Source organism: Phasianus colchicus, chromosome 1 (genome assembly GCF_987193195.1).
Source record: "Phasianus colchicus chromosome 1, bPhaCol1.hap1.1, whole genome shotgun sequence".
Taxonomy (NCBI): Eukaryota; Metazoa; Chordata; class Aves; order Galliformes; family Phasianidae; genus Phasianus; species Phasianus colchicus.
This window is the reverse complement of record NC_143436.1, coordinates 183,690,340-183,716,306: the sequence shown is the minus strand read 5'-3', so window position 1 is coordinate 183,716,306 and position 25,967 is coordinate 183,690,340. Positions and strand designations below refer to the sequence as shown.

Sequence of the window (25,967 nt, the reverse complement as noted above, 5' to 3'; positions counted from 1 at the left end):
AGGCTCAGGTTGGAAAGTGAGGAAGAAAAGAAAGAGCAAAAAGTGGAAGTGGGTTTTATGGACTAACGTTCTTGAGTCCCAGCTCTCCTAATTACCCATAATATTTTCACCAGAGTTTGTGTGGGGCAATGGAGCCCAGAGCCTGCTAGTTGTTCCTCTGCCTGGTATGGGAAAAATATTTGTCTTTTCATGCCAGAGTATATTTTTTAGTGTTGAAACTAGAGTTTGCTTTGAATAGTAGTACAAATAAGGAAGCAAGGACAAGAAGATATGACAAACACAATTTATTAGGAATATTTAATGCAGCAGGTAAAAGTGTAATAAGTTATATAAACACATTTGTATTACAGTTAATACTTATTAAAACAATACATCTACGGAATCCAGGCAGAAATCCATTCTGACCTGTTAGTCATGAAATGCTGAAAAATTCAGCACAAAAATATACATATAAAATATACACATAAAAATACGCAGTGTGCATGTGGAGAAGAAACACAATCACTGCAATTAACAATTAAACCAGCTAATGCTCTCCATTTGATTGACAATCCGTTTGGTACGAGGATCAAACTGGAACTGAGTTGTTTTGTGGAAGAAGTAGACATAGCCTGGAAACAAAATTAAATCAAATTATATTTCATAGATGACTTCTTTTTAGTATTCTGGGGGGAAAAATCAGCAAAAATATTCCATGCATACTTGCTATTTTTCATTTCCATCTCAGCTGCTTTGTTTAAGGGCTAATAACAGGTTTTTGAAAATAAATGATTTTACCTACAGAACAGCAGGTATTCAAATAAACTCAGTTTAAAGATTTTTTTTTTACTTACCATCTTTTTGGAAAGCAGCATCAACTCTGCCAATTTTTCCAAAGTCGGAGATTATTTTCCTGGGATAACCATGATCCATGGATTTTTTGTTTTCATCATATCTGAGCACACAAAAAAGCCATAATTACCCCTTGTAGTGAAGCAGATAACATTTTAAAACTTCAAAGCAGGTTCATACATGTATGCAATTCTGCTCTTAGAGTGAAGTCTCATAAGGATAAACTAAAGTAGATTTTGATATTTTTCTGTTATGTAGTAAGGTTCTGATGAGTATCTGAAAACCCTTCCCTCAGGGATGTTTGTAACAAAGCTCTCAAGGATCCTGGGAATGAAGCCCAGGAACATACTAATGATTTTCAGGCTAAGCTAACACCTTGGCCATCACTGCATCTAAAATGTGTTTCTATATCTAGCTGTTGGATATCCAGTTTGGTCTAAAATCGTAGCATAAAGGAGGGGAATAGAAAAACTGAAGCACAGACCTGAAACATACTTGTATTACTGTCAATCACGTACTTTTTAAACAAAATTACTCTCTGAAATTTATCATGAGCTGCATTTAAGTTACAAATAATGCTAATTGTACAACTGTTGATGATCCACAGCTTGATTATTCAAAGGAAAATTCAGTTACAACACTTTTAATTAATAGTTCATTTTGCTTGAAATGTGACTGAAAAGTGTACACTATCATAGCATTACACAGAAAAGCAACATATTGTGAATACTAAGTGAATAATTTTGCTATAAAATAGCTGTTTCAATGGACAGATATTTCATCTGGTAGCAAATACTTACGTCGCCATGACAGGAATGTAAGAATGGCAAACAAAGCTTTAGAGATATTGACATTTATTAGCAAATGCTTTAGTTCTTTAAACTTTCAGACAAACCTGCCTGAATTTCCAGAGTACACTTGAATGTCATAGCTTAATTTATGTTAATTATATCAATTTTCAGAAACAAGTAAAAATATTCTTTCTGGTAGATAAATATTAAATCTCACCTCCAGTATCTGTCAGCTACAAAGAAATACGTTTTTCCTGTGGTCTCATCGTTGTAAGCTGCATTAACTCTTTTAACAGTCTTTGGGAATCCCAGACGATAGATTGGTTTGGGATAGCCATATGCAATGTCATATCCTCTGATAACCCAGTACTTATCCTCTGAAAAATATAAGCATGTTTCATTTGGTCTTGTTATTAATAAACATTTAATTGTATTTTAGATGGGAAGCACATAAAATGGCTTTCGTGATATAATTTCTAAAAAATACATTTTGAAATATCTTTCCAGAATTTTTCTTTTACTAGTCTAAGAAACAATTATCCTGTTCTGTTTTAAATTAGACTTCAGACTTTTTTGGTAAGAGTCCTATTAGACCATCTTGTAACAATATATTCTACGCTAATAGTGAGAAGAGTAATGGTGATGTGCAAATTCCTCTATTTACCAGTTGAATTACTTGTTAGAACTTAGCAAAAATCCTGTGAAATGCCGTTATCTGAAGAGAACTAGATCTAAAGAAGGGAAGCTATTTTTATGTCTTCTTTTTCAGAGCACTGAATAAAGCAGAGCAAGGAGGTTTTTTTAGCATTATGGCTTCTGGAGGTCTCTTTCAGAATTATAGCTCTATCAGGCACAGGTTCAATAATTTGCAGCTTTGTAAGAGACCCTGTTTCACTGACCTTTGTTATAGAAACACTTTAGCCTCTGAAATTGCATAATTTGCAAAGGTTATGGAAAGAACTGGTCAGAAAAAGTAAAGAATTTCAGATGCCGTTACCTTTAAAGAGTAAAACTTCATCCCTTTCGATGTTCTCATAAGCAGCTTGAATTCCTGATGGCAAATTTGGCCAGAACAGTGAGATAAAATTGAGCTCTGTCTCTGACCTCTCAGGATGTTTGCGCAGCATGTATCTGGTTTGAACAAAATTTATAGATTAAAATAGTTCCACTCTTCACAGATGTCAGACAATGATTATAGCTCTTGGAGAGAGAAAAGTACCTCCACTAAGTGATATATTCTGTCTCATGACAAAATGACCTTCTGGGTATGTATCCCTCTCCAATGAATGCAAAGGAAGTCTAGAGTGGCTGCAATCTGAACTTTAGCACCTCCGCACCAAAATCAGGCAAGAGAAATATAAGCCCTTCTATTTCTCCATAGGGCAGGAAGGCTGACCATTGGTGTCAGTGAACACCTAGTATGTCTTTCTATGTACTAGTACTTTCAGTCATGGCTTTGCTCTTGTATAGGTGTGCAGCAGAAGGCTTACACTGTGGGACACATGAGCACATCATAAAGGAATATACGAATAGTGTTGCTTTGCTATTAGTTGAATCTAGTTCAGAACCAAATCTAGCACAGCAATGGCCACAATGGCATAATATTTAGAAAAAAGACTACCAGTCTTGATCTCCTTCACTGCTTTTGTCAATTATGACTCTTGATATTAATGAGTTAAGAACTCTGTCTTGGGTAAATTGGTACATAGTAGTTTTATACTCTTTGTCTTTGTACTACGTTTCAAAATGATAGCTTTCCCTCATGGATTACTGATTTTTTTTAAAGCTACTGGATACTTTTAAGAGATGATATATGTGCTTATTGGTATTACCTGCCCTTAAAGAATATCATTTCTCCACGCAAAGTGGTAATGGCATCAAATGTCAAATTAGGATCACAAGCTTGTGGAGTTGTTGGCCCTGTAGGCTGCACAGCATCATTAGACTGTCCTAAAGGAAGGAAAATAAAATAAAAATCTTTTGGTTTGTATTTAGGAAAATATAGAATAAATACAGTGTTCAGAAGGTGTCCATGGTTGCCAAAGATCTTGTTTAAAGAAAATGAAAGGGCATATCATCGTGTACTGAATCTCTGTCAGAAAACCCAAACTTTTAACATTGTTAAAGGAGTTGAGTTCATCTTTTTCCAAGATTTTTTTTCCAGAGCGGTTCTTCAGCTGCAGGTAGCTTCCAGGTTTTTCCTTATTCTGTTATCCATTGTTTAGAACACTTAGACTTTTCATGTACGTGAAACAAACATTTTTAAAATATATTCTTATCATTATTAGCCAGTCTCCAAATAGAACTATTAAACAAAAAATATTTATTTCTTACCATATATGGCTTGAATGCCATCAATGTCATCCTGAGGAAGAAGGAATTCTTTGGGGTCCGTGTAGGCATAATTTGGATACATCAGGGCTCCAGGATCATTTGAATGGGACAGACCGAGTGAATGGCCAAGCTCATGGGCAACAACAATAAACAAGTTGTAGCCTGTGTGATAAAAATCATAGGAAACAGATAAAATCTGTTTTGGTATTTACCACAGTATTTATAATGGAAAAGAGTTTTATGCAACTTAACAAAATGTGCTACAGCTACAAGACAGGCTATAAGTAATTCTACCCACATTATAACTCAAAAAATCTTATAGTTGAAGATCTATATGAGTGTTTGAAGAATGTTGGATGTTCTAATTATGATCCCTTTATCCTTCCTCCAGTATCCTTGTATCTTAAACACAATCCCTATTTCTCCTGCTATTGCATAAACTGCTCAGAATCAAAGATCATTCCAATGATTTTGAAAGTTCAGTGATTCAAAAGAACAATATTTCACAACACGAGTTTTGATGACATTTGAATTCACTAATCTGGAACACTGAAGTGCTAGGTGAAGAAAGATTCCTACCAATGAATCATTGGCAAAAAATAAAAAATAAATTAAAAGGACAAGCTCTGCCTCTTACTCACTTTTTATCTGCAACTAGTCTTATGAGCTAACTACCACACAAGAAAAATTGTACAAGGTAAAACTGTGTAAATGGATTTGGTCTCAGCCTTTACCTCTTCCATCTTTTGTCCAGGTTTCCTCCTCATCCATATGCACATCTCCACCAAGACCTTCTCCTGGTTGAAAAGCATGAGCCAGCAGCCCACCAGGCCCATCAAAAGGAGAGTTATCTCTGTGATCTAAAATGAAGAGTAAAAAATCATTTAGAATCCCAAGTTATTTCTATGATTTCAGATATCTATTCAATATGTAAAGATATCAGTTTTACCTCTATAAGCGAATGAGATCATTATATCTGCAATTTTGTCCTCAATCTTTTGAAATGTCAATGGTGTCACACTGCTCCACACATTCAGAGCTTTTTGGATTGCTTCATCTACATCAGTTTGTCTCATCTTTCTGGTGTAATTCACAATCCTTCAAAGGAAAATGAAAGCATTACATAATACTAAAAATACAGAGTTTCAATTGAAAAATATTCATTTATATTATATATAATATAAATTGTAAACATTTTACAAAAGTAATATATATTAAGTATATCTTTCATAAGTACAAATCAATAATGACTTAACTTTAGATAATGCCTTCTACAGTGCCTGTTTCTAGAAATCAGTTAATCATTCTAGATATCATTTTGGATAGGTCATAATGTACTTTCCTTCAGGCCCCCAAAACTGAAATGCTAGATTTACATCTATTTGAAGCAGATTAGGAAATGTTACCTGTATGTCAGATTAGTTTTCTTCCATTTTGGATTCCCTGCTGTGAAGACGTATTGCTCTACATCAGGAACACCACACCTGGGTTTATTCATCATCTCCAAAGTGTCACGATCAGGTTTCCCAGTCACTTGTAGTCCAAAGAATTCCTGCATTTCCTTGAGCTTTTCAGCAAGATGATTTTTACCCCCCTGCCTTAGATGAGGTCGATGATCTTTTTGAAGATTGTAGAAATTCTGTAGATAAGTCTGAACCAGAATTTTTAAAAAGAAGAGTATTATGATGTATCAGCATTGTCTTCAGTCACATTTACATTTCCTAAGTAATCTTGAACTATTCTATCATGAAGCCTTGTGTCTACCAAGGGCTAAAGCCACCTATTTTTTCCAAGAATCAGTGTGAAAAGGTACATATGATTTACAGCTTTCACAGTTACCTGAATTACTTTTTTCACTGATTGACTATATGGAGAACTTGTATTTAAAATCTAATATTTGCTACTAATAGTTAATTCCACATTTATTTATTATAACCTGTTATTTTAGTAGCAGAGCTTTTAAGGAAGCTTATAACTTCATATATCTCATTCAAGGAAATACAAATTAGCAGTGAAGCTCCAGACATAGGACTCCTGACAAGTTCAGTGAATAGAGCAAGAGAGTCAGCATTTGGCAAATCATGTCATTTATTTTTAGCTATGAAATATGACTCGAGAAAACCAGATATTCCTATTAAATTTCAACAACTTTTTCTCCAATAATTAGTGATATATTTATATAATTATTGCATTTCTTGAAGATGTCTAAAAAAATATTCCGTAAAAGATCAATTCAAACAAATACTGAAATACATACATAATTCAAATGAGTTTCTTTCCCTGTGTTACCAAGCCTGATCAGGTCACGGTTTTCAAAGCACATTTTGAAGTATAACCTGTTCCTGATTTTGACTAATTCTGCAGTCATGCAGCCTTGAGACTAGAACTTATGTGTCTGTATTATTTTTAACATCTTACTGACAACATCAAAGTGAAGTTGTGCAATTTTAGATAACATATAGGTAAGTAATTTCAAGAAAATTCTCTCAAAAATTGCAGGTTAATAGGAAAAGCTTTCTCTTGAAGCCTTTGCAAAATGAAAAATCGTTTAAAGTCACATTCTTTGAAAATAATTCTGGTTATCTCTTTGACTACTTTCTGTTTTCATTTAGAAATGCAGTAGAAAATATTTACCTCCACAAGATTTATATTTTTTCCTTCATCTTCTTCTTCAGGAGCCACAGGGAAAGCAGAGGAGACTGCCACATACAGCAAGAGGAGAAGAGAAAGGACCTTCATTCTTGTCAAAGGTTCTCTGCTTCAGCTACACTGCGAAGTCTTGACCTATTGAACACGTTTCTCAGCTCTGTTTATATAGCTAAATTGTAAATCAGTGACAGTCTGACTCATGCTGCATAATATCCTCTGATTAGTAAAAATGATGCATAACTGTTTCATCATTAGGGAGTGATGAAATGAGTTTAACTAATGCTACCATTCTTTTTTTTTTTTTTTTTTTTTTTTCCCCTGAGCCTTCTGTTTTGGGCAATTTCATAGTGTTTTTAATAATTAAGGAAATACTCATCAGATAAAAGATGGAATTACATTTCACATATATACAATATATATGAAATATATATATATGCAATTTGTGGGGCAAGTTCTTGATACTGGAGCTATAATATGAAATAAGATATAGCAATAACATAATATTGCATTGTACTATAATCAGTAAAAACATATGTTCTCTTACAATAAATAATAAGATACATTTAGTCAAAATAAGTATCAATAACATAAAAGAAAATGCAAATAACTGATCTGGGAGTAATTAGCATAATAAATCCAGGTGAGTTGCCATGAGATAATTAGCAGTTCTGTTTGAAACAATCTTGCGCTGTTCCCAAAACGGAGAGCTAAAATGCTTCAACAGTTTTTGACTGATGTTAAACAAACAGTCAGGTTACTGGAACACATAAGCTATGTTTCCATACATATATATGATAAACAGAATAATGTTTATACTCTTGGAAAAAAAAAAATGCAATGGAGTGGTTGGATCCATGCACAGAGATATTCTTTGATTGGGAAGACTACACAAAGCCCAATGGGAACATTTATATACCTTGAAAATAAAGATTGAAAACCATTCTGTAACATTGTGTTCCCTGTTTCATCAAGGAGAGTCGTAAGTGTTGTTAAATAAATGAAGAACTGCTCCTGAGAGACAGGCTGTAAATGTTTTCCAAGACTGCACAGTGGTCTTAAACAAGAGTGATTATATGTAGACACAGGGTTTGGCTAACTGAGTATTTGTGCAATTTCAGGTCTTCTAGGAAATCCCACCCGAACTCCAGCTACCCTGCAAGGATGTAGGTCTTCATGCTTCCCATGTTATGGCAGCAAGCCTCAGGTGTGTGTCTCAGGTATGACCAAATGAACAATGCTCTGATGTAGAATCAACTTTAAGTGTTTTGATGCATAGATATCTCTATATGTAATGTAGGAATCTGACCTTCCTTTTTGAAAATGGATTCTAGGGAATGACTCTACTGATCATATGGTACAGATTTTAAGATCAACAGAAGCTGACTGTATTGGCTAAGTTTACGCTGAAATAAGAGGATTTTACATATGTAGGGTATGCAGGCACTCATAGTGTAGACCCCTAATTTCAAGAAGGTATTTCTAACTGCTAGGACAGCTAAGTACCAGTGTAGGTGGCCTGAAGGGGTTGCAAGCTTGCTAACTCTGAAAGTTGTCAGGCTGAATGTGGTGCTGTTCTCCTGCCAGAGACACTCTGTGGAAACCTCTATAGGTTTCTCCCAGTACATTATAAAAATTTTTTTGTGTGTAATTAAATGTCATAAAAAGGAAAAATAAAGGCTGGTGTGAGATGGGAAAATGCAAATACGTACCACTCTCCTTTATTTCTGATACCTCAGAAGGGTTTGATCTGAAGAAATATAATGCAGGGTGAAAACTTTATTGTTCTAGAATCACTGAATTTTGGAATATCCCAAACTGGAAGAGATTCACACTGAGTTCAGCTCCAAAGAAGTTGGAAATACCCTTCAGGAAGTATTCAAATTAGTTTCTCAAGTACCAAGGCTATATAACTACTATATAGTTCTACTATCACTGTAATGCAGCATCCCCTACCACACTGAAGTGTAGCAGAGCAGATACTACTCCTGGAAAAGTAAATTTCTATATACTTTTTAATGTTTATATTTCTTATGTGGAGTTATTGAATAAAAATAATACTGAACATCTCAAAGCAATAATACATTGAAATCACTGAATACATTGAAGTCATTGAAATAAGTAGGAAGATGATTCTGGAAAACAGCTTTTACAGATTTAAAGAGATTCAATCGCATGATTCCTTGTCCAGTTAAACTTCATTTTTGATACTGGATACATCTGCAAAGTCTGAACAACTCAAATGATCCTGGGATTAGTGAAATACTCCTTAACTTCTCTGTTTCTAAATTAGTGTTTCTCCCTGTAAATATTTATTCCTCATGTATTTCTGTATACTTATTCAAATTTAGATCTTGAGTTAATACCCCCATTTCTTTCTTCTTTTTTTCAGTATTTTTTTTCCCTAGGGAGTAGATCACTCTTTATTTCTCTATTCTTTTTTTCTTTTATTTTCTGAAGGCACAATAGGCATATTTAAACACATACAAGCAAAGAAGACATGCAGATTAATTGGAAGGATCCAGGGGCTGCAATGGGAACATTAGGAAATCACAAGCTACAGATTGTACTGGAAGGTTCTGCTGCCATGCACATTTCTGCAAAAGGACTGTTGCCAAATTTTAACGTGACCAGAGGATACTGAGTCAGGCAGAGGGTGGGAGGGGACATCTGGCTATCTTCCTGGAAACTTTAAATAAATTACTTTTTAGGACAGCCAATGACAGGATTAGAGAGTCCTGGTTTCTAGGACTAGCTGTGGGAGCCACTTATGTGCTCACAGTCATCAACTGAAAAACTTAAACAACATCAGGAAGAGGAAGCAGAAGCAGTGTCTTCCCTCTGTCTTGGGAATTTCCATCATGTTGGGCCACAAAGTAATGTCCCATTTCACCATCTGCAGTGGTGTCCCACTGCGTGCCCTTCAGCACATCTCCCTTAAATGGGGGAAGGACAGCTTTCAGTCATCTGCTCTTCCCATCACACAGCAGTTAGCATGTTGCCATACTATCCTTTCCAAGGAAACCTGAAAGTGCCGGAATGAATTTACTGAGTGCTAACTGGTGTCTACGCAGTCCCTCAATTTGCTTGCAGACCCATTTGTGTTAGATTGAGTGGCTAAAGGCTCATGGAATCATTGAATATCCCAAGTTAGAAAAGGGCCCATGAGGACCATTGAGTCCAACTCCTGGCTCCACACAGGGACGCCCAATAAACAAACCATGTGACTAAGAGCACTGTGCAAACATGTCATGAGCTCCGGCACCTCAGCGCCGTGCCCACTGCCCTGTGCAGGCTGTTCCATGCCCACGGCCCTGTGGTGCAGACCCTTTCCCTCACCCCCAGCTGCCCTCCCCTGCCGCAGCTCCATGCCGTTCCCTCGGGCCTGTCGCTGTCACACAGAGCAGAGCTCAGCGCTGCCCTCAGCTCCCTGTGAGGAGCTGCAGCCGCCATCAGGCCTCCCCTCAGCTGCTCTGGGCCAAAAAATCCAATGACCAGTCGCTTCTCATATGTCTTTCCCTTTAGATCCTTCACCATCTTTGTATCCCTTCCTTGGATGCTCATGAGCATGTTTCATGAGCAAGGGTCTCTGTCTTATATGCATGGGTAAGCGAGGTCTCACCAGACCCACCCACCTTAGGGTGGGACCGGAGGTTGCAGGTCTGTGTGTCCATGATCAGAGTGTCTGAGCCTAGGTTACTGGCAGATCCACATTTCTGTGTGTGTACGTGTATGTATGTATGTGGATGTGGATGCACTTCTGGGAACACCTCTACTGGATGGACTTTGGGCATGGTGCTGCACTAGCCTCACCTCACTCGATTTGGCATCTCCTAACTCACTGACTCTTCCTGAAGTATGCCTGATGTCTCTATATAACCAATGGAGAGAGAGAAACCTGGCACTTACCTACCTCTAACTGTTGTTCAGAAACAGCCCTTGCCCAGAAAACAAGCACCCATACTCTACTCAGGTTACCTTGAATCACCCACCAGGTGCAGGACCCATCTGCTCAGCACAGATAAACCCAAACATGATGTCTAAGAAAGGGAGGAGTGATGCTGTTGTGAACAAAGGACCATTGTTTTCAGGGGGGGTTTCCATTCTTCCCCCAGGCAGTACAACCTTATGACTCTTTGTATTAGCAATAACCATACTTAATATTCATGCACTTCTTTCTTGACAAAACTGCACCTTTTTTGCTTGTCATGAGTCAAGAGACCTCTAAATATCCCTTTTCTAGGTACTCTACTCACCATTCCTTGTTTCTCAGTTCTAGGTAGGAGCACAAGCATTGCACAGGCCTATCTAGCACACTGATCTTCTAGGTTTATCCACTTTTCGGCACCAACTGGAAATGATCTTTAGGCGGAAGTATAAAAGGACAAGTATTTCCCCAGAAGAGTTTTTGAGCCTCCAGCAATTTTCTGTCACAGGAATTTCCACTGACCTTGTGTATAACTTACCTATAGCTTGTATGTGATTCTTCAGGATAGTGTTCTCTTCCCCCTATATATGAACTATATATGAAACATTTTAAAATCCTCTAATGGCTTTAATTCTTCTCTTGCTAAGGTGAAACTTGAATGCTCATCACTGACTAAATAATGAAAAAATAAACTCAGTGTGAATCACAGTGGGGTTTCCCTAAATCAAAGTCCTTCACTACAGAATTACTGTAGAAAAGGGAACTTTGATTGGTAGTTCCATATTTTTAACATTGCAAAAATGAAATAATTCACAGTTCACAGTTCTAAGAATTGTTTGTTAACGTAATTTGTCACATTTATAGTTGCCATATTTTTTCACATGAACAGGTGGCACTAAAAAGTACAGTCGTCATTCTTCCAGGAAGTACTTTTTTGTTCTTTCTGAACTGTTATGCATATCCTAATCTCTCCATATGTTTCCAATATATTTTGAGGGAACAAAATAAAAATCTTTTCACAAAACCAGAATGTTATTCTGAAGCAAGTTCTTTTCCTTGAAGGATGTCACTTTTTCTGGGAAGACTGAAACGTCAGGGATATAAATCACATAATTCTGTGGCACAATACAGCTGGTTGCCAGATATTTTCCTCAAATTAGCAGATTAATTAGGAGTTTTCTCTTAGTGAGCCATGTACATTTTAATACTGATATGAAAAAGCCGAAGGCAACCCTCCAACTCAGATGTTTTGAAGTTTGCACAATCTCGTGATTTACAATCAGCCAATATTGTACATGCTCCAAGACTGTGATCAGTCATGCCATTTACGAACCAGGATGTTGGGATAGTCAGTGGCAGGAGCACAAGTGTATAGTTCAAACCGCACTGAAGTCCAAAGGCCACTGAGATAGGGCTCAGGATGTGAGGTCCTGAATCAGCTCTAATTATTCTATTGTAGAAGAGCAATGCAATGTGATGGCTCACAGACTGGGGTAGTGCCTGAATTACACCTCGGTGACTTGCACAACTCTCAGACAGGGCATCACTGCTGAAATCAGTAGCACTTTAAGGAGAAGGGAAGGAGTGCCACTTTTCGTGCCAAGTACCTGTTTCCTGAACACACACAGGAAATCTAATCAGGTTCTTCCTCCCTGCCAGAGCTGCTGCCTGGGATGGGAAACTTCTCCATCCTGTCCTGGGCAGGATTTCCCTGCAGGTCTTGGGATGCCTTCAGAACCGATCTCACCAGCTTGAATTCCTTCACCTCTAAACATTGCAACTGTCATAGAAGATGGAAGGTCATAAAAGTTAGCCTGAAAGAGGTAGCAATAAGGATAAATTTCTGAAAATTCAATCTACATATACCCAGGGACTCTAGCCCATTTGGGACATACTGGATTTGGTACAGGCTCACAGACTCCCATCTGGAGGCATGGCACTAATGTTAAAGCATCTCACTGTGAGCTACTGCTTGTGAACACGCAGGGTCAGTTGTCATGCTGACAGGGAGCAAGGGATCTTTTCAGCCAGCACAATTTTTATCATTTTTGTCTATTTCACTTATGTGATACTTTGGGGTCTTCTAGTTCTGAATTTCCAAGTTATTACACAATGGGTTTTTAATTTACTACCACACCTTAGCTACTGTGATAATAAATACATAATCATATCAAGAACAGTATCAAAGGAGATTTGTGCCTACTGGTGAGGATGACCGTGTGAAACCAAGAAAACCAATACAAAGTATGAAAAGTAGCACCCTGAGCAAACATATCGTTAAGCCTTCCAGGTGGGCAGCCTGGATTATGTTTGATCAAAGTACTATGGTGTCCTTGGTGAATAGAAAACAAATAGATACATTCAAATATTGAAAAAAATATCTGCCAGCAAGATAGTGACAACAAAAACAAATGAAATCATTGAAGAAAAAGACACTATTAAAGAGAATAAACTCTATAGGAGAAAGAATCACATGATAATCTTTTTCCTTGTGAAGAGAATTTCATCTTCACCCAATCTTGATGCAAACAGGCTAGAAATTTGGCACATATAGAAATACACAAGAAATTGAGGAAACAATTTACTGATGCCCTTGGTCTGAGTGTGCCACAAACAATGAATGCATCAGCTATGAGTCCAGTTCTCAAAGTATGCCTCAGAAGAGTACAACATCTGAAACGTATGTCAGTAATCTTTGGTTAAAAATTCTGTTTTCACAAAAATGATGAGGCTGACTTGCCAGTGGTATCAGGGCTTTTCAAACTAAGAATTGGGAAGAAAAATAAGACACTGATATACAAAAAAAAAAAAAAAAAAAAAAAGCAAAAAAAACCCAACAACCAAACACTGAAATTATTTTAAGACAGATAGTAATACAGTCAATGAAACTCTACTTCTGCTACATATCAATTTCCTATGCAATAATTAGCATGATCCTCTGCACATGTAAAAGGTGAAATAAGGAAGGAAAGAGTCCCAGAAATCATCAAAAATAAAGAAATAGGAAGTATCTAATAGTCAGAACAATCACGACAGTTCTACAACAGGCCTATATTGCTTTCAGAATTACAATCTCACACGAAGGAGAATATTTCAAAAAACATCTAAAAGATCAGAGTCAGAAGTGATTATCTCAGTTAAAATAACACGACCTAATGCAGTTAGTGCCAGTGGCAGTGCTATGGAGTGCACAGGTAGGAAGAGCAGTAGGAAGAGCTGAAGGAACTCACCGAAATCCAGAGGCAGAGAATTCCTTGAGAAAATAAAAACCTATAAAGTGTGAGCCAAGTCATCCATGCATATTTTTGGCTTTTACTATAGTAGCTGAGATTGTGGACTGATTAAGACATTAAAATATTTTGTGGTTATAGGACTGCTCAAAATCCGCACCAGAAACATGAATTAAAAACAGAAATAAGAAATAAGAACAGCGTGAGTCAAATAACAAGGAACAAGCTGACGTCACTGAAAGCTTTCTGATTGAATTCCAATTAACATTAAAGTTAGAACTTTTGAACCTGTTTCTCTGACTTTGGCAATGTCAGACACCAATCAGACCCATTCATTTCTTATTTTTGGAGGTCATGTAACTCAAATTAATCATTTTGTCTCCAGTTTTGCCAGTGCAGCAAAACCCTGTTTGTCACCTCCCTACATCAGGGTACGGCAGCATCATTTGCACTGCTTGCTGCAGGAACAAATGGCATTTCTTTTGTCCTGCAGACTTACTTTGTTTTACTGTGTTGTGGACTTTGATGAAATGCAGACTAAACTGTTCTTAGACACACTGGAGTGTCTAATTTGAGTAGCCCTGCTAGTAGATGCTTTAAAAATATGTCAGCCATTCTGATGTTAATTATGTACATATATATACATATCAGAATGCTAAATACTGTTTTTCAGTTATTTACAGAAGCACAGAATGAATATGCAGGGTGTGAGGTATGATGAGTGAGTCTGAAGCACCTGTATGTTTCATATATTTACAAAAGAAATAGTGTTTACAGTGCAGTAATACTGCATTCTTTCCTACACCATTGTAGATTTTGTAGATTTCCTTTTCTTTAACAAGGAAACCAGAAGTTTGTCTTTAGCAGGCGTGTTACTTTCTTCTTATCAGAGTCAAACTCAAATTGCTTTCTTCCTTGAAAGAAATAAAGGAAGTCTAGGAAAAAAAAAAAAAAAAAAAAAAGAAGAAGAAGAAGAAGAAGGGTTAATTAAATTTTTGAAGGTGTATAGCTTAATACATTTTAAAAACAGCTGGAAAGAATTCCAAAAACTTGGCATATTTTGCATACATTCACACTGCCTACAGTATCTGCTCCCAGGGATAATGTTTGCAAGGTGGTGCTCTAGAGCTTGGGATCACTGCTCTTCAGTCTGTCCCAGCATCTCTCTATTGAAATCACATCCTCTGTCATGCAGGAGAAATGCATGCTAATTATTATTCTCAAGGTACTGACATGTCAGGATGTGATAGCCTTGCTCACAGCAGATAGACCTTATGCTGCTGAGACCTCAATGTCTTAACTGATAATTCTTGTGGCTTAATTACACATCAACATGAATGCAGATATTTCAGTCTGTCTGTTAGAAATGGCTATTTCAACTGTGCAACAATTTTCAACCCTACATCAAATATATATATCATTATTTTTCAAGAAGGAAAAATGAAGCATGTGAGTGCTACATGACTGTTTTGGGGTCCCAACGGTCAGCCTCAGGGCTATGAAGAGACTGCAGAAAAGCCTCTATCTGTCCAAGCACTTTCAGTCCTATGACCCTCAGAGTCCCTGGGTCATTTAATTCAGGTTCACTTGAGAACAGAGACTCACTTTCATGTTGAAAAACAGCATCAACTTTCGCATTAATTCCTGGAAATGCATCTTTTATCAGTCTTGGCTTCCTGTCCATGGACTGATTTCTTTTATCGTAACTGAGAAAAACAAGAAACAACCTGATGTCAATTGAAAGTGCAAACAATTCATCATTATTTCAGCCCATGCCAATACTTCCCACCCAGGGAGCCAAGTTCACTGAGGACTGTCAGTAATATTCAGACAGCCTTGAGACAGATCTGAGGTTCATAAACCATTATTTACTCAATGGGCCACACAGGAAGAATTACTTCTGTTTACATCATCTCAAGCTATGACTAAGAATACTTAATATTTAAGCCATTGTCACAAATCTGCCCTTTTTTGTATTGTTTTATTTTTAAGAAACTGTAGATAAGAGCTAAATGGGTAATCTTATCTCAAACATAAGTACATTTGTGAGATTATTAAGAGATTGCTTTAATGTTCCTTCTCTGTAAGAAATGTTTGTTAGGAAAAATCTGATTTTTTCTTAAGTTATAAGATATTTGAAGTTATTCTACCTAAGCTACCTACAGCAGGCACTGAATTTTAAGTGAAGTTCAATTTATCTGTCAGTGCTGGAATACTACAGCATACTTAATAACAAGGCTAAAAGCATTCTATTTCTGATATGTTTGTTCAGCAAGAGCAAAGAAATATTAGGAAAACAACTCAAATGAAGCTATCCGGGCTGAGATTTTTAATGAAAACATAGAATTGTAATCTCCTGCTCAATTTAGTAGTTTGTAGCTGATTAGTTACTCCAGGATGCTTTCTGTATGTATGATATACATGTATATGGAAGATAGATGTTGTGTCATTCACCTACAAAAGCTGATGTTACCTGCTGCTTCTGATACAGGAGCATCTCCTTCAGTTGTTAGAAATATAGGGCTGCAACATGGATCAGAGCAGCTGAAGACCATTAGTCTGCAGCTTCATGAGCTTTCTGTTGGTAACTGGCAAGAGGGTGGAATTCTCCTTCTTAAGCTGCAGGAGTGGCTTTGATATAAATCATGTGTCATTTTTGTTCTGTCAGATTTCACGACATGATTTCTGGAGGTGTAAGATGGCTTTTTTTCCAAGGTAAGTAAATTTATATAAATAAATGAAAACGTAACATGACTAAATAGCTAAAGCACTTAAAAGGAAAACTAAAAACATTGCTTCATTTCTCTTGCAAATATTTCTGTTTTCTATAGAATTTTGTGACTGTGAAAGAGATGACCAAAACTAATGTGTGACTAATGCATCCTAAGTCATGACAGGATATTGATTGCAAGATTATGTTTGATCCATTTTAGAAAAGTAATAGATAGTATCACCTCCAAAATTTGTCTGCTGTGAAGTAATATGCTTTCCCCTTATTTCTGTCATAAAAAGCAGCATCAATTTTGGCAACATCCTTTGAAAATCCAAGGGTGTAGAGCTTTTGTGGGTATCCAGGTGGTATGGTTTCTCCTTTCACAACCCAGAATTCATTCCCTATTAAGAAAAGTTGATGAAAATGTGTTATCAGAATCTTCTAGGAATTATGTAAAACTTTACATGAAAGCTTATCTTTTAATGAAAAAGAAACCACAGAGAGATAATACTGATTACTTGAAAACATCTTACATATTGTTCTGCAGTCCAAGAAATCCAAGAATTGAACAGTGCACCATATTTTACAGAAATGAAAACTTCAGCCTCCCTCTCTATTTATCTTAGTTTTTCACAAGCTGGAAGCAGACATTCTATCATTTTTAAATTAATAGATATGTCTCCAGGAAAAAAAAAAAAAAAAAAAAAGAAAGAAAAAGACACATAACTTATCTTGGATAATGTTTTTGTTATCTCCATGGCTGAAATACACCAATTCATTGGACTAAATTAAAATTCATGGAATCCTACAGAAAGAGTGTGTTTTTCAATCCAGACATGATCTCTTAAGCTACTAGGAAAGATAGCATTGGAATGTAGAAGACATTTTACCTTTAAAGAAGAGAATTTTGTCTTCCTCAGGAATTTCATATGCAGCGTCAACACCAGATGGCAGCCGTGGCCAGAATAAAGATACCAAATCAAAATCAACTTCTCTGACTGCAGGATGCTTGCGCCAAAAATGCCTGATGTAAATATAGCACAGGCTTTGGATACAATCAAACATTTACACACACTAATGCATGAAACCACATCATGGCAATCAGGACAGGATTTAGCTGATTAAATGCAGTCACATCCCCTGAGTTAGTCACCCTAAACTCCTTGTAACAGCGGTGGAAAGAATGTCATTTCATGGTGAGGATTCCTTTCTTCTTGATGCAGACATCTAAAAGAGGTCGGATGAAACGTTCCTTTACAACAGCCATTATTTTTCCTTTACGCAGAAGATGACCTAGAGGGACGCAGTTCATGTCTAAAAGCCAGTTTGGGGTACAGTTCTGGGAACAAATCTCCACCAGCTTAGAGAAATGATTGGAATGTGCAAGTATCTTCTGCAAAATAACACATTTCTGGGTTTGTAAACTCAAATCCTTGAAGTTGAAGCTCCCTTTAATGCTGATTTTGAGGAGAGCCTGAAGCAGGGAGAAGCACAGCCCTACCTCTTGCAAAGGAAAGGAATCGCCTCTCATACTCCTTCTCTCAACTTTCTGGGCTGACATGCCTTTGGAGATGGGCTACTTATCTGACCTTAGCTCTGTATTAATTACCTTTGCCTTTTACTATTGTACTAAGTCACCAGTGCAGGGGCTCTACAAGCAGGTGTAATGTCAAGACTGGTAGAACCTCAGATATTTCAAAGCAAGGATAGAATGAAAGTGTTGAGCATATCAGGGCTGGTGGTACCTTCTTCTGATGCTGAACACATTGGATGCCAGCTACTGAGACTTGCTCCAACCTAAAATAAAAGCTGCCTGTATTTTTAGGAGACATCTTTGTCCCTTCTGTTCATCCTGTTTCATTTGTGAACTTCCTCCTCTCTTTGTTTCTCTATCACCTTCTTCCTTTTTTCCTCCAGTCTCTTACCCAGAATTCTTGTTCTTCACTAGAATTTTAATATTTTGATGTGGGAGAGGTTTCTAATTCTTAAGTATAATTCTTTGGTTGTTTAAATCAGTGAGTACTCTGGAAACACTGTAAAACCCAAATGAGAATCATCAGTTCTAGCTCTTTAGCATAGATTCCACTATTAAAGAATCAGAATTACCAGCAGATGGTAAGTAAGATATAAAGGTAACAGTTAACCTTCTGTAATAAATAAGAATACTATGCTTGTTTCAATTGCAACAGCCAGATTGCTTTATAATTAATGCGTTCCACTATTTGGACTGTGAATTGAAGCTTGCAAGCACTCAGGTGAATTCTTCTGCAAATAATAAGTGATCCTAATACATAAATATCCCTGTGAGATCTAGGCACTCCTTTTCAATTCTATGGTATCACCAAATGGTAAGGTACTAACAAGACCATGGTGAGCATCAGTGATATGGCACAGGCTGTGGTTCATACAACAGTTCTCAAATTAGCCCTTTACCTGAAAGATTACGTCTCTCTCTTTTCTGAACCCCTTTAAAGTCACAGTGAGAAATCCCAGCTTAGGAATATTCTGGATGCAATTATTTTTTCTGTGCTGTAGGGCATAATTTATGAATGATACATGGCTATTTTGGTTTCTGAAAGCTGACTTACTTGTCTTTAAAGAATATTATCTCCCCACGGAAGGTGGTGACAGCATCAAAAGTTAAATCAGGGCCACAGGAGTTTGGCAGTACAGGTTCTTTTGACTCAGTTGGATCCTTTATTTCAGCAGAATCTCTTTGGTCATTAGAGGTGTTAGGAGAAGGTCCTAAAGGAATCAGTTAATGGAAGATACTAAAATGCAAATTAATTCAAATAAATCCAGTACACAAAGTTACTGAAAGGTACTCCAAAGGGATTGAAATTACAAGCAATAGCTGATAAATAATTGGGAATTACCGTAGAGGGACTGAATGCCATTAATATCATCCTGATGAAGAGGGAAGACTGAAGGATCAAATTTCCTATAAACTGGGTACATGAGAGCATTGGGGTCTCTGGAATGGAAAAGTCCAAGTGAATGTCCAAACTCATGGGCAGCCACATAGAACAAGTTTGCGCCTGAAAACAACAAACAAAAGGCATAAAAGGAGATACGTGTCTTTTCATTTGTAACTCAAAACATGCAGGCTTTAAGAACTGCTGTCAGAACTGCTTGCCTGTGAAAGCTGGAAAATTCAGTTGGAGTAAAACTTAATGTCAGAAAGAAACGTAATGAAATTGTTAAGAGTAGAACCCAAGGAAGTAGTACTGCAGAAGTCAGCTTGGAAGAAGAACCCTAGAATTGTACATGTGACATAAATGTGTGGGAAGAGGGTGGAGGGTTGGGGAGAAGTTCTCTGAGCTCCCTCCCTGATAATCTCACTAGAGCCCAGGGTAAAAGTTGCAGATGGTGGAGGAACCAACGAGGGGAGGGGTGTTACTGGACCTTATTCTCACAAATAAGGACGGGTTTGTTAAGGAAGTAAAAGTTGGGGGTAGCTTGGGTTGTAGTGACCACGAGATGGTGGAGTTCAAGATCTTGAGTGGAAGGAGCAAAGCAAAAAGTAGGATTGCTACCCTGGACTTTAGGAGAGCCAACTTTGATCTCTTCCAAGACCTACTTGGAGCTATCCCGTGGGCTAGGGTGTTAGAAGGTAAGGGGGCCTGTGAGAGCTGGTTGGCATTTAAACAGCTCTTCTTCCAAGCCCAGGATCGGTGCGTCCCTGTGAGCAAGAAATCAGGAAAGGGTGGCAGGAGACCTGTGTGGATGAGCAAGGAGCTCATGCACAAACTCAAAGGGAAAAAGAAGGTCCATGAAATGTGGAAAAAGGGTCTGACCACTCGGGAAGAATATAGAAATGTTGTCAGGGCCTGCAGGGATGCGACGAGGAAGGCTAAAGCCCACCTGGAATTGAATCTAGCAAAGGTGGTAAAGGATAATAAAAAAGGTTTTTTTAAGTATGTTAACAGTAAAAGGAAGACTAGGGAGAATGTAGGTCCCCTACTAAGTGAGGGGGGTGTTCTGGTAACGGGGGATGCTGAGAAGGCGGAGATACTGAACGCCTTCTTTGCTTCTGTCTTCAGTGAAAAAGCTCCCCCTCGGGAATCCCAGGCCCTGGTGGTTAGTGAGAAGGTCTGGGGAATGGAAGACTTCCCTTTAGTCAGGGAAGAGGCGGTCCGAGAGCGCCTAGGCAACACCAATGTTCATAAATCCATGGGACCCGATGGGGTGCATCCACGGGTGCTGAGGGAGCTGGCAGAGGTGATTGCTGAACCGCTCTCTATCATCTTTGAGAGGTCTTGGAGAATGGGGGAGGTGCCTGAAGACTGGAGGATAGCCAATGTCACTCCGGTCTTCAAAAAGGGCAAGAAGGAAGATCCAGGTAATTACAGGCCAGTCAGCCTCACCTCTGTCCCTGGAAAGGTGATGGAACAGATTGTGCTGGATGCCATCTCCAGACAACTGGAAGAAAAGGAGGTTATCAGGAGTAGTCAGCACGGGTTCACCAGGGGGAGGTCGTGCTTGACCAACCTGGTAGCCTTCTATGATGTTGTCACTGGCTGGGTGGATGGGGGGAGAGCAGTGGATGTAGTCTACCTTGATTTCAGCAAGGCATTTGACACTGTCTCCCACGACATCCTTATAACGAAGCTGAGGAAGTGCGGGATAGATGAGTGGACAGTGAGGTGGGTTGAGAACTGGCTGACTGGCAGAGCACAGAGGGTTGTCATTGGCGGTGCAGAGTCTGGTTGGAGACCTGTAACCAGCGGTGTTCCCCAGGGGTCGGTGCTGGGACCGGTCCTGTTCAACATCTTCATCAATGACCTTGATGAGGGGGTAGTGGCCACCCTCAGCAAGTTTGCTGATGATACGAAGTTGGGAGGATTGGCTGACACGCCCGAAGGCTGTGCTGCTATTCAGCGAGACCTGGACAGGCTGGAGAGCTGGGCAGTAAGGAACCAGATGAAGTTTAACAAAAGCAAGTGTAGAGTCTTGCACCTAGGGAGGAATAATTCCATGCACCGGTACAGGTTGGGGGATGACCTGCTGGAGAGGAGCTCTGTGGAGAGGGACCTGGGTGTCCTGGTGGACGACAGGTTGGCCATGAGCCAGCAGTGTGCCCTTGTGGCCAAAAAGGCCAATGGCATTCTGGGGTGCATTAAAAGGAGCGTGGCCAGCAGGTCGAGGGAGGTGATCCTCCCCCTCTACTCTGCCCTGGTAAGGCCTCATCTGGAGTACTGTGTCCAGTTCTGGGCTCCCCAGTACAAAAAAGACAGGGATATCTTGGAAAGAGTCCAGCGGAGAGCCACAAAGATGGTGAAGGGCCTGGAGCATCTCCCCTATGAGGAAAGGCTAAGTGAACTGGGTCTGTTTAGCCTTGAGAAGAGAAGACTGAGAGGGGACCTGATCCAGGTCTATAAATATCTAAGGTGTGGGGGGCAAAGTGGCGAGGCCAGACTCTTTTCAGCAGTGTGCGGAGACAGGACAAGGGGAAATGGCCAGAAGCTGGAGCATAGGAAGTTCCGCACCAATGTGCGCAAGAACTTCTTTACGGTGAGGGTGACGGAGCACTGGAACAGGCTGCCCAGGGAGGTTGTGGAGTCCCCTTCTCTGGAGATATTCAAGACCCGCCTGGACGCCTACCTGTGCGACCTGGTGTAGGGATCCTGCTTTGGCAGGGGGGTTGGACTCGATGATCTCTGGAGGTCCCTTCCAACCCCTACGATTCTGTGATTCTGTGATTCTGTGATTAATGCTAACTTTTTCAAACAAAAAGCTCAGGGACTGAGCTGAGGGACAGAAAGCTGCCCAGTCTCCTTCAAATCAGCCCCATTTTAAAGCAGTTGAGCATATTGGAGAGACAGACCTTGCGTTTCTTCTGTTTGGGTTATGAGAACTTAATTTCCTACCTTCTGTGCTTTTGGTCCAAGTTTCATCCTCATCAAAGTGTGCATCTCCACCAATGTCTTTGCCAGGTGCATAAGCATGAGCAACAGACCCTCCTGGGCCATCAAAAGGGATGAAATCGTTGTGACCTGAGGAGTGAGTCCCACAGACCGCTGACTGAAGGCTACAGCAGGTGAGGTAACAGACTTCAGTCAAGCACAGAGCTTTCTAGTTTGCTGATTTTGTAAATTTTCAAGATTCATTTCTACAACGGTTTACCAAAAGGTCAACTTTGCAAAGGGAGAAGGGATGTATCAGGAATGAAATCTTGGCCTCCTCAAGACATGGGTGGACATTTAAGTATTTACTCCATGAGGGAAGAAGAGAGAGACATGATTTTGCTTGAAGTACATTCTCTTACTTGATTGTAAGTTAAAATTTTCTCAAGCTCTGTGTCAGCAGCCCTCAGATACCACCTGACCCTGACCTGAGCAGTAACTGAAGTGCTGACAGCAGAAGGAAGGTTGTGGGGAGACTGTAATCCCTTCTCTGGAGAGCCTTTGAAGATCAACCCCAGAGCAGGATTTATGAGCATAGACGTAATGGTTATGTGCAGTGCCTAGATGTGTGGTTAGGTATATTTGGGTGGAAAGAGAAGAGCTGACTAGGAAAGTGCATGCGTGCACAGCTGTTCATGAAAGGAGAGAAGGTAAACCTTCCCTGAGGGCAGTGCCAAAAATACAAGCCTTGAGTATGTCTAGAACTGATTTAGCTCACATAAAGCCCATGACTAATCCTGGGAGTATACTAGAGCTACCCACGCCGTGGTGCTCTGAGTGAGATTATACTCCACAAGTCCTCCTGTGGTTCATGTGTGCATTGACATCAAATGCTAGGTATAGATTCAGTGAACTATGGTAGCTCACTACATTTACTTTCTCCCTCCTTCTTTTCATTTCCCTCTTAATCTCCCCCAGACGTCTTCACATCTTCACATCACTATAACAACTTGGGCAAGGTCTCTGTTTTTCTGTTTTACATGAGAAAGACCATGATTATTTCAGGTGAACTGCTTCACACTGGCAAAAGTTGGGAATAACTCATTATGGTTATGTAGACTTTTACCTCCAGTTGCAAAGGAGATCATTATGTCTGCATCACCTCTGTCCTTCTTGATGAATTTCAGTGGGGTCACACTGCTCCAAATGCTGAATGCTTTCCTGATTGCCGCATTGACCTCTGCTGGGCGTAAGTCTGGTGTGTAGTTTAATATCCTTTAATATACAAAATAGAAAATCAACTGCATTCAACTTAGCTACATAACGCACTTTCTGCGCATTAAGGATTCCATTATAATTACCTGTATGTCAGAACTTGTTTTGCCCACTTTGGCTCTCCTGCAAAGGTGGAGAATCCAGCTACATCAGGGAATCCACAGCGACTTTTCTGCACTAGGTCCAAAGTGCTGGAATCTGGTCTCCCTGTCACCTCCAGCCCAAAGAATTCCTGCATTTCTTTTATTTTTTTTGTCACTGCACTGTTACTTTTCCAAATGAAAGATTCTCCATCTTCTTTAAAGCCGTAGTAATTTTCCAAGTACTTCTAATGAAAACAAGATATTTTAGGACAGTCAAATACGTTTATCTTTGAAGCTCTTAATGATTATACTAATACTCCTTCATACCTGTTTGATACTTTATTTGATATTTTATGTTCCTTGAGAACATGAATAACAGAGCTTGTTATAGACTGTATGGATGTTTTTCTCTTAGTGAGTTCTTTTTAGATTATATTATGACTACAAATGCTTTGTGTTTTACTCAAAATACATTTCGATTCATTATTTGTCTAATAAGTTGAATATTTTCTGATAGTGTGCCCTCTACCTACTCTGTGCTCCAGGGTTATCTAGAGTCTTTTAAAGCCAGCAGTGAAAAAACAGAAACATATGAGTAACTTCAAAATTTAAGTAGCAGTATCCTATACACCATATTTTCTAGAGTAATAATTTGGAAAAAAAATAAAATCCACATCTTATGAAGAGCTGCATCTCATAATACCAGAAGTCACATAAATTACTACATTTTCACCTCGCTATAAATCAAATGTATACTGACTCAGATGTTTCATTATTTGTAGAATCAATTCATCACTGATGTAATGAATGTGTCATCAGTTTTAATTCCTCTCTGCAAAAAATAAAACAGTGATGAGTCAAGATTAAAGCAGCTTTTGCCGTCACAGTACGTAACGAAGCTCCACTCTGAGAAATAATCTTGTTATTCATTCTAACGGAATTTGCAGTACATTTTGCATTGTATAGTAGCTCCCCAGTTTTGCTATATACTAGTATTATTTCAGCTACTACAGTGGATGCTAGACAGTTAGAGACCTCAGCCCCTGAGGTTTACCATCCTCACCTGGATAAGCTGCATACCTTCTTCTTTCTTTTGCCCAGTATGTGCAGGAAAAGCATGAGAAAGTGCTGCATATAATAGCAGGAGAACTGGAAGGTTCTTCATTTTCTTTTTCACTTGCCCCTGGAAAAGTTTTCTTTGGAGTATGTCACACACCTGCTTCACCTTTATATAGCTCTCATTTGCTTTACAAAGCTTCCAGTCTCTGACTCACTGTTTCTCACAATCTTCAGTTAGCAACAGAGTACGTGAAAAAAAGTAGTTTTAACGTAAAAAGATTGGTACTGTCTTTCATCCGGTTCCACCCTCTTGGAGGTTTCGCAACATGGAAATCTTATTAATGAGGTGATAACAGACATGTAGATCTTAATAACTAAAAGATTAATGATCTTGTTATACAACTGTAGCCTTTCTTTCCAAAACTTAATGCATGTCACTTCAACATTTTCCATCTAAAGTTCCTTGGAAACTTCCACCTGGGTTGTTAAAGCACTTAAACAAAAAACAAACACAATGTTACACAACTGTAGATAGTAAATTTTTTATTTGTTTTGTTTTGTTTTATTTATTTTTTCATGTTGCCTATATGGGAGTATGTAATTTTGGAGATTATTGTAGTACCATCATTTCTTCCTTGGGAAGACTTTCAAAATGAGAAGATTAGTGCTGTAATGCACTGTTTGCAGAAGCAGTGCTTTGTGCAGTTTTTCTTTGATACAGTTCTCACCTGGATTGAGCTTCTTTTTGTCTGCAGGAAAATGCAAAACACCCACAAGGAAACGAAAATACCTTTTTCAGCATAGTCATGTTAAGCTTTTTATAAAAATGCCTCTTTTTTCAGGAATGTTCAGCATCAGAACATTGCCAGATAAATTCCTATTTCATAGTCTCTTACCTGCCTGCTGATTTTCATGTTTCAAAAGCACTGAGGTTTTCTAGTGTAGCTCTCTGATGCTTTGCCCCTTCTTCAGAGAACTTCAGAGGAAGTTCTCTGTTCTCTGTGCCTGCTACTGCTGGTAAGGAAAGCTGAGACTCAAATGTGCGCAGATCCTCCGTGTAGAAAAAATGGCACCCATTGACACTCATCAACACTTGCTGTGTTGATGCTAATGGAGATCAAAAAGAGGACGTGAGTGCAGTGAGGTGATGAGTGGCATGTTTCAGAAGTGGTGATGTGAAAGACAAGCCGCATTCTGGACAGCTATGCAGATAGGGGGTTGGAGATTCATG

At 38.8% G+C, this 25,967-nt stretch overlaps 2 protein-coding genes across 2 annotated transcripts; both read right to left on the bottom strand.

Moving 5' to 3' along the window:
- Positions 1-296: 296 nt before the first annotated feature.
- On the bottom strand, positions 297-6,893 carry LOC116230604 (interstitial collagenase-like). The gene is made up of 10 exons (XM_031595863.2): positions 6,591-6,893; positions 5,363-5,607; positions 4,906-5,054; positions 4,691-4,816; positions 3,957-4,118; positions 3,455-3,572; positions 2,620-2,753; positions 1,840-1,999; positions 834-934; positions 297-611 (listed from the first exon to the last, which is right to left on the bottom strand). The coding sequence occupies exons 1-10, from the start codon at positions 6,693-6,695 to the stop codon at positions 511-513; spliced, it is 1,401 nt and encodes a 466-aa protein (XP_031451723.1). The 5' UTR covers positions 6,696-6,893; the 3' UTR covers positions 297-510.
- A 7,537-nt stretch (positions 6,894-14,430) lies between these two features.
- LOC116230607 (stromelysin-1-like) lies at positions 14,431-24,842 on the bottom strand. Its single transcript, XM_090150757.1, has 10 exons — positions 24,741-24,842; positions 23,681-23,922; positions 23,446-23,594; positions 22,344-22,469; positions 19,350-19,511; positions 19,062-19,218; positions 17,364-17,497; positions 16,715-16,874; positions 15,366-15,466; positions 14,431-14,695 (listed from the first exon to the last, which is right to left on the bottom strand). The coding sequence occupies exons 1-10, from the start codon at positions 24,840-24,842 to the stop codon at positions 14,595-14,597; spliced, it is 1,434 nt and encodes a 477-aa protein (XP_090006883.1). The 3' UTR covers positions 14,431-14,594.
- Between the last annotated feature and the right edge of the window lie 1,125 nt (positions 24,843-25,967).